This window comes from Cordyceps fumosorosea (genome assembly GCF_001636725.1).
Source record: "Cordyceps fumosorosea ARSEF 2679 chromosome Unknown scaffold_22, whole genome shotgun sequence".
NCBI classification, from domain to species: domain Eukaryota; kingdom Fungi; phylum Ascomycota; class Sordariomycetes; order Hypocreales; family Cordycipitaceae; genus Cordyceps; species Cordyceps fumosorosea.
This window is the reverse complement of record NW_017387322.1, coordinates 135,349-150,537: the sequence shown is the minus strand read 5'-3', so window position 1 is coordinate 150,537 and position 15,189 is coordinate 135,349. Positions and strand designations below refer to the sequence as shown.

The 15,189-nt window shown below is 58.4% G+C and overlaps 6 protein-coding genes across 6 annotated transcripts; 2 read left to right on the top strand and 4 right to left on the bottom strand.

Moving 5' to 3' along the window:
* Positions 1–177: 177 nt before the first annotated feature.
* On the top strand, positions 178–1,779 carry ISF_07483 (Acyl-CoA N-acyltransferase; the record flags this gene model as incomplete). Its single annotated transcript, XM_018851086.1, has 3 exons — positions 178–715; positions 1,042–1,121; positions 1,192–1,779. 3 exons carry the CDS (start codon positions 178–180, stop codon positions 1,777–1,779), a joined length of 1,206 nt encoding a protein of 401 aa, XP_018701682.1.
* Positions 1,780–2,861: 1,082 nt separating this feature from the next.
* ISF_07482 (Phospholipase A2) lies at positions 2,862–4,883 on the top strand (the record flags this gene model as incomplete). The annotated part of the gene is made up of 6 exons (XM_018851085.1): positions 2,862–3,040; positions 3,134–3,305; positions 3,369–3,613; positions 3,673–3,759; positions 3,824–4,484; positions 4,542–4,883. 6 exons carry the CDS (start codon positions 2,862–2,864, stop codon positions 4,881–4,883), a joined length of 1,686 nt encoding a protein of 561 aa, XP_018701681.1.
* Positions 4,884–5,041: 158 nt separating this feature from the next.
* ISF_07481 (GrpB domain protein) lies at positions 5,042–5,963 on the bottom strand (the record flags this gene model as incomplete). The annotated part of the gene is made up of 2 exons (XM_018851084.1): positions 5,042–5,774; positions 5,938–5,963. The coding sequence occupies 2 exons, from the start codon at positions 5,961–5,963 to the stop codon at positions 5,042–5,044; spliced, it is 759 nt and encodes a 252-aa protein (XP_018701680.1).
* A 764-nt stretch (positions 5,964–6,727) lies between these two features.
* On the bottom strand, positions 6,728–7,660 carry ISF_07480 (hypothetical protein; the record flags this gene model as incomplete). Its single annotated transcript, XM_018851083.1, has 2 exons — positions 6,728–7,382; positions 7,512–7,660. 2 exons carry the CDS (start codon positions 7,658–7,660, stop codon positions 6,728–6,730), a joined length of 804 nt encoding a protein of 267 aa, XP_018701679.1.
* Positions 7,661–8,534: 874 nt separating this feature from the next.
* On the bottom strand, positions 8,535–9,929 carry ISF_07479 (hypothetical protein; the record flags this gene model as incomplete). Its single annotated transcript, XM_018851082.1, has 2 exons — positions 8,535–9,261; positions 9,409–9,929. The coding sequence occupies 2 exons, from the start codon at positions 9,927–9,929 to the stop codon at positions 8,535–8,537; spliced, it is 1,248 nt and encodes a 415-aa protein (XP_018701678.1).
* Positions 9,930–11,377: 1,448 nt separating this feature from the next.
* Positions 11,378–12,991, bottom strand: ISF_07478 (PUA-like domain protein; the record flags this gene model as incomplete). The annotated part of the gene is made up of 3 exons (XM_018851081.1): positions 11,378–11,810; positions 12,298–12,576; positions 12,666–12,991. 3 exons carry the CDS (start codon positions 12,989–12,991, stop codon positions 11,378–11,380), a joined length of 1,038 nt encoding a protein of 345 aa, XP_018701677.1.
* Positions 12,992–15,189: the final 2,198 nt, after the last annotated feature.

The following is a 15,189-nucleotide window of genomic DNA, read 5'->3' as shown; positions in this document are numbered from 1 at the left end:
GAGACGATGCTACCCCGCGCCAGCTGCACTTTCGGGCAAGGCTTTGGCCTCCGCGAGATATGTCGCCGATATTTGTACAAATAGGGCCGATGTCCCCAAAGCCTCAGATTAGTTTTAAATAGTTACCCCAATTCGCAACACTCTTTTCCCCATCTTTTCGATCAACATCACCTCACCATGAAGCTGTCTTTGACTGCCGCCGCTGTCCTGCTCGTCGACCTCTCCGTCGCCGACGACGTGGCCTGCCCGGCCGGCTACAAGGCCGGCGACCGGTGGTGCCAGACGGCCGGCGCGGCCAGCGACATCCTGTACTGCAACAGCAAGCAGGCCGGGCTGCCCATCTCGCACTGCCCCGGGCGGTGTGTCAACACGGGCAGCCGCAGCGCCTATTGCGAGTTCTCGGGCTGGGACGACAAGTGCGACAAGAACCCGAGCTACAACGTCTGGTGTGTCCGGGACGGCGGGCCGAGCGGCATCCGCGTCTGCGGCGCCGACGGGCGCTTCCCGGTCACGAGCTTCTGCGACGGCGTCTGCCAGAGCAACGGCGGGCACGCCGTCTGCCTCCCGGAGGGCTGGGATGTCAAGTGCCCGGACGGCGTGCAGGAGGGGCGCTCGTACTGCGACGTGGAGGCCGGCCCGGGCAAGATTCGCAAGTGTGACAATGGGCGGTTCGTGGTCACGAAGACGTGCAAGGATATCTGCGATCCCAACTATGGTTATGCTAAATGCATCAATCGACTCGGCAGTTGTGACGCACCTGGGCATTGAGCAATTGTACTATTTGGTTTCAATTTAAGCTTTGATAGTAACTGCACTTTCAAGACCTTGTTGGCTAGGCTGGTTGATGCACCGTTTGTGCTTCGTTAATTGCATTTTTGCCTGTAGCGATATCCACGAAAGTGGATGCCTCTCAGACTTTCCCATCTCTGTTTGTTCACCCATCGCCAGCCAAGCATGAGGATAAATCAGCATACAGGTATAGTTATTACTTTCCAAGTGTTATGCAATTGCATCCAGATGGACGCTGACTCCACCGGACAGCGATATCTGGAGCACGGGCGCTGCTCGTGCCTTACGAGGCGCACCATGTGGTCAAGTACCACGGCTGGATGCAGGACCCCGTACGTATGTGACCAGCTGGGCTTCTCAGGCCTGAACCAATCGTGTGCTCACCACGGGCCCTTTCTCTAGGACATCCGAGAAGCCACGGCGTCGGAGCCCATGACGCTGGAAGAAGAGTACGAGAACCAGCAGTCGTGGCGCACGTCTGCCGACAAGCTCACATTCATCATCTGCAAGCCCGCCACAACCGCAGACACGTCCATCACTGCGCAGAAGCAAGACGCCAGCGCGCGCATGGTCGGCGACGTCAACTTCTTCCTCTACGCAGATGACGAAGAGGGCCAGGGCGGCGGCACTGATAATGCTCTCATCGGCGAAGTGGACGTCATGATTGCGGCCAAGGAGCACCGGGGCCGCGGCTACGGCGAAGCCGCCGTGCGTCACCTGCTGCTGTACATACAGACGCACCTGGACGCGGTCCTGGAAGAGCAGCCCGGCAACCGCAGCCTGCGGGCGCTGATGGTCAAGATCCAGCAGGGCAACAGGGGCAGCCGCGGACTTTTTGAGAAGCTGGGGTTCGCGCAGCAGGGCGACGTGAATTATTTTGGCGAGGTCAAGATGGTGCTGGACTGGCGGGACGGGGTTAGGGATCGAGATGCTGCGTGGGCGGCGGCGGCGCGCGAGCATCGCGAGGTCAAGTACGAGGCGGCACCTTGACGAGCCTGTGCCGCACACGGGTATGCATAACCTTCTTCATGGTGCTCCGGAAGAAGCACATGTGTGGGCTCGGACGCGCTGGAATAGTGTCAGGCACTGACTGGCTTGGGCAGAGGCGCCTGCTGCCTGTCCAAAGGCGTACCGGGATATCGATTGCGGAAACCCCCCCTCGGTGGACTCTGCAAATGCACGGCAGTTGCATCAATCGGAACTGACGATGTTGCCTCCGCTCAGCACGGTGATCCCTTTTCAGAGGTAATATGGGGGCTTGGCTGCATAAACACTTGCGCGACTTGCAGAATGGGTCCAAATTGTCTCAAGACAGCAAATGCAACGCATTCTCAGTTGCTATTATTAAATATTTGTCTCTCTCCCCATCTTCTTTTTCCTTCTTTTCTTGGTGTTGGCAACCCTTCTTCCTAAACCAATATCCGCATTGTCTTGCGCGGGTGTAACCCGCACATCCAGCTCCAATAATAGACAATGAACGCTTTACTATCCGAACAGAACCACACGCAGCCCAAGCAGATTATGTTCAGCTCAGCTGCAGCCCGCAAGTTTAACTCTATCTAGAAGGTTTGCGACAGGTCCAATCCAGCTCCAGCTTGGCCGGGCAGATTCCGGGACACGCTGCCCAAAAGCGAGGCTGTTTCGTCAGGCGTTACAAGGCTGACGATGCCGATTTCAGGTCCCCTCTCCCGACGGCCCGCAGAACCAAGTAGAGTAGAAGCGAGGCCGGTTCTGGGTCTGGGCCTTCGCATGACGCGCTCGGGGGCGGAGCGACGCCTCCCCGGGGCTGAAATAATATATATTAGCCAAGCGACGGCTCGCTGTGGCTTTTGGAGCTGACCCGAGCTGTATACTGCAGCGTACCGTACCTGTGCCGAATATTTCCAAATCGGGCGACTGCACGGACATGCAATATTTCATGTCAACCCGAACCGGTCAGCGGACGGAAAAGCATAAGAAAATGCTTAAATAGCCCGTCAAAAGATGTAGCTCCGTTTTGTGACAGACCGGTTCAGACAGACCAGTTTGTCTTGCGCTCATCAGTACTGCATCAACGATAACACCCACCCATCATGCGTTTCCAGGCTGTCTGTGTGCCTCTGGCGCTGCTCTTGAATGGCGTCTCAGCCGACTGCAACTCGGACAATTGCGCCCGAGCCGTGACGGGAACGCGTCGCGGTGATGCTTTCGAGACTACAGCCAAGGCGGACTGCAGCCGCTTCATGACCAAGACGGTGACTGGTAGTGTCGTGTAAGTGCTCCGGGGTGAAGTCTTTACCCACAGCAGCCAACAAAACGGAGAAAATCGAAAGAAAAAGAAGCATGGCTAACATTGAGTAATTAGGACGGTGACAAACACTGTGACAATTACTGGCGCCCCCAAGGCTTCCGATGTCACTGTTATGAACCGCGACATGACGGTACCGTCGTATGCCTCCGCCTGCTCCGGTACAAGCCGCTACTCAAGCGCCTGCTCGTGCTGGGGCATCACTGCTGGTACCACTACGGTCCATCCTGTAAGTTTATCCATGTTTATCCATGCTGGATTTAAGAGAGCTGCGGCTAATCTCTGCCCTCAGACCTCTGTCGTTACCACCACTGTCACCCAAGTCCCTGGCCCGACTTACACGCCGCCTGTCCCCTCCACCTACGACGGCTGCGTCCTGGACCCGGCCGACACGGAGGGCGACTTTGACCTTCTCGATCCCACGTCGGCCCTGCCCATAATCAAGAATGGCAGCCTTGCAGTGGTTGTCCAGGAGATCAAGGGTCCTTGGGTACCTGTCCGCTACAAGACGGTTAAGGCATCCGGCGCTCCCAACGGGTATGCTTCTCTCATCTACTTGTCTACGTTTCCACATTATAACCCAAGTCATTTTATAGTGTCTATGATATCCAGCTGGTTGCCGATGGCGCGCCTCAATATCTGGCCGTCTACAAGTCCGGCAAGGTTGGCTTCGTGAGCACAAGGTAAGCGCCGCATTTTCCCGTCTTTCGTCTCTTGAAGTTGGGAAGCCCTCGCTGACTTAAACAGCTCTAACGGCCAGACCTACACCGGGGACGGAGATGACAAGTATGTAACCTCCATCTTCTCCTTCACCTGCAAGGGCCGCCTCGTCGCGGGCATCGCCGGCGGCAGCGAGTTTCACTTCTCCATCACAACCGACCAGCGCGTCGCCGCCACATACGGCGGCAGCAGCCCCAAGACTAAGCGCGACATCCCCGTGCCCGAGGGCTTCTACATCATCCCGTCCCAGGTCCACGGCGCGCCGCCCGGCCAGCGCTGCCCGTCCGGGCAGACGGCCGTGTCCAACGGGCTGACGCCGACGGCCAACGGCTGCGGCGCCAAGGACGGAATCAAGGTGCCGGACCTGTCCTTTGGCGAGTGCTGCAACGGCCACGACATCTGCTACGGTACCTGCAGCGAGGAGTTCAGCCCCTGCAACTCCAAGTTTCTGAGCTGCATGGTGCAGTCGTGCACCAAGTTCGCGGCCGCGCCGCTGCTGTTCCTGGCGTGCAACGGCGCGGCGTCGACGTACTACCTCGCCGTCCAGTTCTTCGGCAAGGACGCCTTCGCGGCGGCCACCAAGGAGATGTGCGACTGCAAGTGCAGCGACAAGACCAAGACGGCCTGCGGCGACAAGTGTGTCGACACCAACAACGACCCCGAGAACTGCGGGAGCTGCTACTTCCACGTAAGTCCATCATCGCTGCCCCCCCTCAAGTAAGAGGATGATTCTGACCTTGCACAGTGCCCTTCCGGATCCTGCACCAACGGCGCGTGCTCCTTCAACTCGTGCACCGGCAGCACCTGCGGCAGCTTCGGCTCCTGCGGCCCCGGCGGCAGCTGCGTCTGCGCCTCCATCACTGGCGGCAAGGGCTTCTGCGTCAACGGCCAGACGCCGTGCAGCGGCCTCGCCGACTGCGGCACCAGCGCCGACTGCCCGCTGGGCAGCGTCTGCGCCGTGGGCACGTGCTGCCAGCGCAACGTCTGCATCACGACAGATGCCTGCGGCGGCTTCACCAAGCCGCAGAAGCGAGGCTGGGTGAACGCGACCATCGCCGAGCCGGTGCGATGGGTGGACGACTTTTAGGTAGCCTGCGGATTTAAGAGCAAGCCCAGACTCCTAGCGAAGCAAACCTCGAATGAATCATGTTGAGCTTTACCCGCAAAAGAAAAAAAACAGCTAGAGGCTACCAGTCTTGCCCGTTTTGTGTCCTGTGTAGGTGTGTTGCCACCTTGCTATCCGCCTCAATCTCTATGGATAGGCTGCCCGTCCTCGGTCATGTAGCCCTTTGCGATGAAGATGCGCCGGAGAAAGTCCCGGATCCAGCCCTCCTTCCTCCCATTGTAGTCCATCACCGTCTCGCCCACCGCGTTCGACGCGGCCGCCGCCTCGCGCTTCACCCGCGCGTACGCCTCGCGGTCCTCCTCGTGCTCGCGCAGCCAGTCTCTCATCAGCAGGTGCCGCGTCGCCTCCGCGCACCCGGGCCCCCAGACGTGCAGGTTGCACCAGTTCTCGCTGTACCGGACGAAGAAGCGGTGGCCGTGCCAGGCGGGCTCGCGGTTGCGGAAGTGGAAGCCGCCGCGGGCCTCGAGGGCGGGCACGTAGGCGGCCTCGTCGGTGACGTCCGGCACGGTGAGGTCGATGTCGATGATGTCCTTGGCGGGGAGGTCGGGCACGGCGGTGGAGCCGACGTGGGAGACGGCGAGGGCGAGCGGGCCGAGGGCGGCGCGGATGTCGGCCTCGAGGAGGGCGAAGCGGGCGGACCACTCGGAGGACTTGGGCGGGTGGATGGCGAGAGGGAGGGTTTCGCGGCGGGGGTTGACGCGATCGACTTGCTCGGGCTTGTACGAGTAGTGCTTGAGGGGCGCTTGGGTGGGACAGACGATGACTCTGGGTGAGATTTGGGCGTGAAGACGGGAGGATGAGAGAGGAGGATTTGACCCGGGCGAGAGGCAGAGGACAGAGGCGTACTTGTACCTGATGCCCGCGCACCTCGCCTCACGCGTTGGGGTTATTGGAAATGAAGAAAACGACCCTTGAAGCGGACGAGACAATCCATCCTGTGATGTGCGGCGTCATGGCTCCGGGCGCTTTTCCTCATCAAGCATGCCGGTGACGATCTTCTCACCTAGTGACTCACAGGGCTGCGCGGAAGCCACAAAGCATAAATAGGCGGGACCTCCCACCCAGGACTTTTTTTTCTCTTGCATACATACATCCAGTCATCCATTCCGTCGACTAGCCTTGGTTGTCAGCCGTCCAGCGTGAAGGACGAGGCAGCACTATGCCAACTCACGGCTAAGGAGTGAGGGAGACTTGCCTCTTTTGGCTCGCCGACACCACCAGCGCCGTATCAAGTTCAGCCTTGGAGTTCCACACCCTGCCGCTTGACTGGTTATTTTTGAAAGTTTAAGACTGTTGGGTTCTCGACAGAAAGGGCACCCAGCCTCAAATCCACAATACATGCGAGGGTGGTGGTGGTCGTCGTCGCCGGGCCGCATGACATCGATCCATCTTTCCGGACAAACGTACACGGAATCATGCGATAATCAGATCTCGCACACGAGGTGCTCGCCGGAGAGTGGTGGTTGAGCCCAAGTGTCAATACTGCAATGCCAAATCCAAAGTTGTTTCGCTACGCTGAGGTATCTAGGGAGAGCTAAGTAATATCGTGTCGAGTGTAAACGACCGCCAATTTGCAACCTAATAGTAAAAAGTATTCAAGTCGGGGGCAGAGCGTCCGAGCTGCGGATTGCTCAGTTGCAAGATAGTATTGCTGCCGCCAACTCTGGATTATTTTGCACGCCTGCAACAAAACAAGTTCAGAAAAGAAGTGAACAAGTCAAAGTCAAGATTAAAGTATCCATCAACCAAACCACATTGGGCGCGAGTCGGATTGCCCAGACAGCCAACGCTCCATCAATAAACCATCATGGCGCTTCGGAAATGGGCCTTGGTGCAGGCGGAGGGCTGACCTCGCCAGGCAGCTCCATGATATCCTCGTGCAGCCGAGGCTGCATAGTCGTCGACCCGTACAGCTCCGCGCTCACGGTCGTGCCGGGGCTGACCGTCAGGGCGCGATCCGGCGCCGGCGAGCTGAAGTCCGTCTTGACAGAGTGTCGGGGGTCGGAGTCGCCGCCGCCGCTGGTGCTCGTGCCCGCCGCCGCTTCTTCGGCCGAGGCGCGTCGACGTGATCGACGAGACAGAAAGGCAAAGACGGCCAGGCCGGCGGCGATGATGGCCAGAGGCACGCTGGCCCCTATCGCTGCTATTGCGCCGGTGGAGAGGCCGCCGCCGCCGCCGCCGCCGCCGCCAGCGATGCCACCGGTGGTCTCGCTTTGGTTGGAGGTGGTGGAGGTCGCTGTTGCGGCCGTCGTCGTCGCCCCGGTCTGGGTCTGGTCCTGGTCCGCGACCAGGACCAGTGCAGGAGCAAGTGCAACTATGGTGTTGGAGTGCCAGGCCGTAGCCGTCCATATATCGAGATCGCTACTAACACAGCGGCTGTTCCCGTTGGCATAAACCGTGACGCCGTACTGCGGCACCGACGCGCAACCATATGGTTTGTCGTTGCGACAGGTATAGCCACTGTCGACCCGAATGGTTGGTTAGCTGAGCTTCCTTCGTTGATATGCTGACTTATCGGGGGATTACACTTGCCTGGGGCAGCAGCCGACTGCTGTCTGCTGTGATTGTAGAACCTGGGCCATCACGTACGCGAACGAGGAGACAGATGGGGCGGGTGTCGTGCTCTCGCGTCCATATCCGCAGGCAGAGACGAATCCATCCGGGCAGACGGAGGCCGGTGAGTAGAACGGATAGACCGCGTCGGTGTTGACCGCATTGGTCATGGCGGTGTATGCCATCGCATATTGAGAAGGGTAACAGTCGGTATTGACTTGCCGCGTTTGCTCCTTCATGTACCTCCCGGAAACAAAGGTGCTGCACTTCTCGCCATAGACGATTTCCCAAAAAGTGGAAAGCGGACCGGCCTTGCCGTATCGTGATACCGTCAAAGATGAGCAGGAGGCGGATTGCGTGAATGGCGTCAGCGTTCCCAGGTTGGTTGTTTGAAACTGCGCGGCTCGTTCTGCCAACGGCAGAGGGTCACTTGCGGGAGCATCTGGGGTTCTTCGTGTCGTTGTCTGCATCGTTGCCCCAAGATTCTCCTACTGATTGCGGCGATGATGTGGTTGTGAAAAGCAAAGCTTCGAGTTTCCCGACTCCCAGATTGGCAGCTTGTGTCTGGAGACGGGAAGGTTTTTTGTCCAGAGCCGGGTCCTGGGCCAACCACCTCCCCGCCCTCCCAACCCGCATATCTCATGCATGTTCACATCACGGGAACGGGAGGCGGAAACAAGGCTTTGATGGTAGGCCACTGTGGCGCTCTGCATCCCAGTCACAAAGGGGCCGTAATAATTTCATCACGAATAACGACCCAGTCCCATCACACTGGCTGCATGGTATCCCCACGGCCCTCTCCATGGAACCTCCACTTCACGCAAGTACATAGATAAGAACCTAGTTAGAAGCAAGCATAGTATACTTATTAACATACAAAAAAGTCCATCCATAGTATGTCTGCATACTGCAGCTGCAGAGGTAAGGGGTACGGGACCGCATATGCACTTGGGACAAAGAAGAAGAGCCACAATTCACTGTGATACCTGAATTAAATTAGAATGCCCCTTAATTAATGAACAAAATCAGAGACTAACGCTTCAATAAAATAGAAACCCATTACGGCGCCTCAGGAATAGGCCTCCTCGCCACCGGCGCGTTGAGCTCGCCGGGCAACTCCATTATGTCCTCGTGTAAGCGCGCCTGCTGCGCTGTCGACCCGTACAGCTCCGATACGCGGCTCACGCTTGCGTCGGGGCTTACCGTTTCGGCGCGATCCGGCACCGGCAATCCGAACGACGACGCCGGCTGCGAGAACTTGTCGGACTGGCGGGGATCGTAGTCGGCGGTCGCGGCTGCGCCTGTGCCCGCCGCTGCCTCCTCCTTGGCGGAGGAGTCGGTGGGCTGGACGGCCCCGGACGACGACTCGTCACGGCGACGCGAGCGACGACGGAAGAAGAAGAAGAGCGCGAGGCCGGCGACGATGGCGGCGAGGGGCACGCTGGCCCCGATGGCCGCCTTGGCCCCGGTGGAGAGGCCGCCGTCGCCGCCGGAGACTTGGTCACCGCCGCCAGCGCCGCCGCCGCCGACATGGGGCGTCGCCTCGCTGCCGGAGGTGGTGCCGCTCACAGACGCGCTTGGGCCGGTATTGGTCTGAGACTGTGTATCGTCTCGGACTAGAAGTAGGAGCGCAGCTCTCGCCCAAACCTCGCGGCCAGGCCCCGCCACGTTCTTCCAGGTAGCCACGGTGGGATTTGCCGGACACCCGTTATCGTACGCATAAACGGAGGAGGTGGTCGCCGACGAGAGACAGATGTACGGAGAATCATTCAAACAGCGAAAGCCACTGTTGTCAAGAGCTCGCAGCTCGAATGTTAGCACCAGCTCGCTCGCCCCTGGGATTGTTGCGCGATGGGGATGAGACGAGGCGGGCATCCTCTTGAGAGAAGCAGCCCCTCCTCCCACCCGCTGAGCTCGAGGGGTTGAGACTTACGTCGGACAGCAGCCGACCGCTGATTGTGTCGAGTCCAGAATACTGTTTATCAGCCTCACAAAGTCCCTCGTGGCAGCGGTAGCGGTCGTGGTCGCAGCCCTCTTTTGGGCGCCCACCGGGACGGGCGAGGTACCAAAATTGCAGGCTGCGTGGAATCCCGTCGGGCAGATGGACGCCGGTGAGAACAGCGGGTAGATGGCGAGGTTTTCGGCCGTCGCCCCTTTCAGGGCCTCCCACGCCGTCCCATACCGAGAAGGATAGCAACTGGACTTGATCTGCCACCAGTTGCCACCGCCGGAGTCGCACTGAACGCCCCAGCCAAGGTTCACGTAGCTGGTGGAAGACGAATCTGTGAGGCTGTCGTTCATTACGGACAGGTATCCGCAGTCCTTGGGTGGTGTGAAATCTGACGCCAGCGGTCCGAGGTTGGCTGTGACATACTTGGCGTCTCTTTCCACCAACTGTGCCGGCTGCGTAGTCTCACCCCGGGGGGCATCCGAGGTCTTTGTCGCAGTCTGCATCGTTGCTTGATCTTCGTCTTCCGTCTTCGGGCATAAACGTGAAAGTGAACGTAAGAGTTTGCGTTTTCTGGATTCCTAGACTGTCACATTCTGTCGGGAGAGGGGGGAAGGGTTTTGTGCAGAGCCGGGGGTTGGGCCCAACTCATGAAAGAAAGACCGACCCAACACGACCGTAACAACACGACCCCGGCCAGTGTGCATGGACCGGCAGCGAACGTGGGCTGTGGCGGTCTGCAATGTCTGCCGTCTCAAGGCTGGCGAGGACACTTTCTTTCACCACGGGATCACTGATTCACCGTATAGTGCTGTCACCTCAGGCTGCATGTGGCCCTCACCAGCTTGAGCAAGGTTACGACATCTTATTATAGAAGCAGGTACCAGAAGACAAACGAAGAAGCACATTATTGACCTTTGTTGGCACACTTAAAGGCTTCTCAAAGCTATCGACATGACGCAGCTGCACGGGTGCGTTGTTCAACCAACCAACCAACCACCCACCCACCCCATCACATGAGGGTGGGGGACGGATATGCACGGAGACAAAGAAGGACAGCCACAATTAACTTGGACGCCCGCCTAGAATGGATTCCCCCTCGTTGAAGTAAATCAAAAATAGAATGAGGAGGGTATGTTATCCGTAGCTAGGTCTCAGACCGCAGCCGACTTCTATTATTAGGGCTGTGGCGCGTAAATTCCGCGGAAATCGCAGGCAAGCAACATTCATTGAAGATAAAAACAGACTGCAGATTTCCCCAGTTCTTCTATTCTACCCCAGCCCTTACGCTGCTGTTCATACCTAATATTGGTGTCTAACGGTCGAGAGATGCTCTTCAAGCAGGCCGGCAGCATTGCCAATCTTGTCCATCAAGATGTCCCTCCATTTCTAGATTGACGTAAAGTAGCCAAGACGGAATGAAAGACGGAAAATATGAATCAAATCACCTTGGAATTATCCCAATTTGCAGCCCTGAGACTCTTGTCCAGACCAGGCATTGGCGGCGCAACATTATGCCAGGCTGCCGGCGCATACAGCACATGGTGAAGGTTGTTGTGCCCATCCATCCATGCCGCCCTCGTAGTAAAACTCACTCTCCAGCGCAATGCACACCTTGTTGACCCCGCGGATCTCCTCCGTAACCACGCCCGCCGATCCGGACCGCAGCGTCTCCGCGTACCCGTCAAAGCGCGCCGCCGCCTCCGCGAACCTCGCCACACCGCCTCCTTCAGCGCCGAGAGGTCCGCCTCGGCCGAGCACTTGCCCAACTCATGCATGAACCCCAGCCACGTCCGGATCGCCCCCGCGTAATCCGCCGCGCTCATGAACTACCACCGGCGCCTCCACTTCCTGCGCGGCTAGCAAGTTCACCAGCCGCCCGCTCGCCACGCGGTGATGCCAGCCCGGGGGTCGCCGACCCTGTCCATCCACGCAAACGTGTCGAAGCCCGTATTTATACGGAAACACCCGCATCGCCAACCCCGGGCGAGAAGCCGACGTCCATGGTGGCTACGCACGGTAGGCCCTGAAAGCGCACCGCGTCGCGGCCGCCGGCCGGGTCGACGTGGCCGCCCCAGACGTCCAGGACGGACCGGCCGGGCGCGGACGGCGAGGGCACGCGCGCGGTGCAGCAGCGGGCTGGCCTTGGCGTGGAAGACGGGCCCGGAGGCGGCGACGACGACGTTGAGGTAGGCGACGGCCGTGGCGCGCAGCCAGTCCAGGTGCGCCTCGATCCACAGCAGCCGTCGCGGTGCGTGCCGACGATGACGACCTCGTCGGCGACCTGGCTGGGGATGGTGCCGATGACGTTGTGGCTCTTGGAGGGCACGACGGGAACGTTGTTGACGAGGTTGACGGCACAGGCTGCATCGAGAAGGGCTCCCGTACTGCATCATCCATGCGCACAACTGCGAACCCGAGTATTAATCCAACGCAAATGAAACGAACCAAGAAAGATGGATTATTGTGAAAAGGGAAAGTGCCACCATCCGGCAGTTTACCTCTCCGTGCCGGTTCTCACGCTTCTCCGTGACTATGAAGTCGGCCACCACACTCCCCCGAGTATACCGGTCCGCCACCGCCGCCACCGCTTTCCGGCTCTCCGCCAACAAGTCATGGCAACACCAACCCATTCCTCTCCGACATCGTGCTTTAATTGCAACAACAGCCCATAGCAGCACCACTCACAGCTATGACCCCGATCGCCACCCCGCGTCGCATACGATGGGACGCCATTCCGTTTCCGCGAGAGTAGCGCCGCCGCCATGTCGCGCCTCGTGTCGTTGCACTGCTCTTCATATAGCTAGATTTTGTCGTTGCTTGGATTGATAATAGAAAGCCATTGTTCTCGTGAGCCTCAGCCCCCATCAAAACAATTTCTTGAGGCGCTCCTCCCGCCCCTCCTCGTCACCCCATTGACTCTCCCAGAGGCCCCTCCGCACGTAGCTCCAGCCCATCGGGGCCGGCAGTCCCCACGACGTCTTCATCTCCTCCAGCGTGATGGGCTTGGCGAGCTCGTGCATGCCCAGGATCGGATACCCGTACCTAGACTGTTTCAGGCCCGCGTTGAAGTCGGCGTTCCCGATGCCCTCTGGCTCCTCCGGCACGCTACCGGGCGTGTGGCGCGTGGTCGGAGGAATGGTCGCGATGTGACTAGAAAGGTAAGTTAGTGTCGCGTGGCAGGGGCAGACAAGAAAGCTAAAAAAAAAAAAGAAAAAAAAAGGGGGACGGGTCGATCGTACGTGATGGCGGCGCGGCCCGGATCTCCCTTGGTGCCGCGCGTCTCGTAGAACCACAGCCGCTCGACGCCGTCTTGCAGCCGGTACTTTCGGTACTCGTGGTTCTTGTGCTTGCTGGCAATGTTTCGGAGATGCACGGGCAGAATGGCAAGGAGGACATCGGTTTCGACGCGACTGTCTGACGCGTTTTGGGTTGTTGCTGAGAGCTTTTTCCGGGCCGTCGTGGCAGTGGAGGACGTCGACTTTGCGCTGCCGCTTCTGATCAGATGAGGCCCGAGAGTAGTCTGCTTGCTAGAGGCAGCTGGCTTGGGAGAAGTTCGTGGCGCCATCTGGCGAGGTGAATCTGTCGGTTGGGTTTTCTGTGTTTCTACGCGGGATCCGGAAATTGCCAAGTGAGGGCTGGCTAGATGATTATAACTATAAGGTCAACCCTTTCTTCGACCGTTGCAAAATCACGTGTAGGCCAGGCAGCGGGCGCACATTTGCTATAAGTGGTGAACTTGTGATACAAGGTCAATAATTTCCCAGTATCCGTACGTACGGTCAGTACGCTACGCTAACGGGCCCTTTTTCCACTCCTTTCACATTGTTTTTGGCCTGCTTCTTGGCCTGCTCCCGTAATCTTCCTCAACCAACTTCCCACCATGTGGGCATTTGACTCCCGCTTCCCTTTTCAATGCCACGCATTCCACTCTAAAATGCCTCTAAAATACTCGACAGAGTACGAGGCCCGGAATAACTTGTGCGGGTTTGACACCCAACTCTTCACCTCAGCCCAGATGCGACGCAGGCCCTCCTCGCCATGCTCGGCTCGGAGCTTTGCATAGCTGCACACCTGTTCACTGGGAGGCCTTCAAAGAAGCTTTTCACACTCGCGGACTTGGCGCTCTCTGGAGGCCGTCGCAGCAGCTCGACCTGGGCGTGGCTAGCCTGCTGATCGAGACCTGTGAGAGTCCCTCCCTCCACCGTGTCGGGTAGCTATACACCTGGGACCGTTTTTCTGAGAGCACTTTTGCCAGCTGAGGGTTCTATCGAGTACGAGAGCACCACCGTGGTTCCCTACCTCGTCAAGCAGTCCCGAGGCAAGATCCTCGAGCTTGGCCCGGGCCCGGGGAACCAGATCCAGCGATTTGACCCTGATCTCGTTGAGTTCATCCACGCCCTCACGTTTCTGCCACATACCTGGGGGGTCTTGGTCAAGAAGGCTTAGAGGAGAAGCTGTTACTAGTGAATTTTAGTCAAGGTGCAAGGACCGGCCTCAATGTGATTTCTCGCCACCTTGACTCTAGAGATGACCGTGCTGCTACCGGATAGCGTCTGCTTGGGGCGGCTCGCGGATCTGGTGCAAGCGAGACATTGACCGCTGGTATGACGCTAATTTCCACCGTCCTTGATCATCTTTGCGTGGCTTTCGTCCTGTTGATCCGTGAGTTTCCTTGCCTCCGATGGCTGCTGCGGCAAGTCTCGCTCTCCATCTGGCCGGCCGGAGATCTGAAGTTGGATTCTGCACGGCCCATGGCGCACTATGAACAGCTAGTGACGTGCGGATAGGATGACAATAAAACGGTGCGATACCAAGATGAAAGAGATACATACCACGGGTGACACAGAGCTGAAGACCGGGGGAAGGGGATTGGCGGAGTGCAGCGGTGGATGGACAGTACAGATCATCAATGTCTAATCTGTATTGGGGGCGTCGACGAATCCGGGTAGTATCTGATTGGGGAGTGCACATGGCAGCGGACCGTGTTGAGCATTTGGGCGTGTATGTGCAGGATCCGCATTGCCAGCCTGCGTCGGGCAGTCGGGGAAGGGCAGCGACGAGGAATGCACGGGTCGTCGGTTAGCTTCTATGAGGCGTGCGAGTCAACGAAATCTCCCCGGTCCTCTCTTCGGGGGGGGGTCGATGGTGGTGCGCGCGCCAGAAACTGGTCGGGGCGGTCGGGCCGGCCCGGGTCCCGCTAAATGGCCGGGTGTGGTGATTCCGTGTTGAAAAAACAACGGTCATTGTTTTTTCTTTCTTCTTTTCTTGTTTGGCTTGGTGAAAATGAGACAACACGAGGTGAATAGAGTCAGTTGTGAATGGGTGGCAGTGCCATCTACCTTGCTTTCAGGCGGGATCTAGCAATGCATGTCGCCACAAGGGGCTATGGAGAAGATCTGGCTCAAGTCCAAGTCAAATGTCTCGGCAGACAGCAGGGAGCGTGTGTGCCTTTTCTATCGACTTGTTGCTTTTTTCGATGGAGATGGGTGGGTTCCTGGCAACTTTTTAGGTTGGTATCACGACTTACAGCGGCGCCGACTTTGGGTCAGCGGCTCACCAAGTCAACTCGATGGCTTGTTTGAAACAGACAAGGCGGTTGCACTGGGACAAGATGAAAGGGACCTCGTCTTTGCCGGATGCCAAGACAATGTCATGTGTTGAAAAGGTTGCTTGGCAAGATGCGTACGCGGGCCGCGTTCCCGCAGACTTGGCGGGGAACAGTTGAGGAAACTCTGTCGAAGTCGTCGAGGAGTGAGGCGGGGG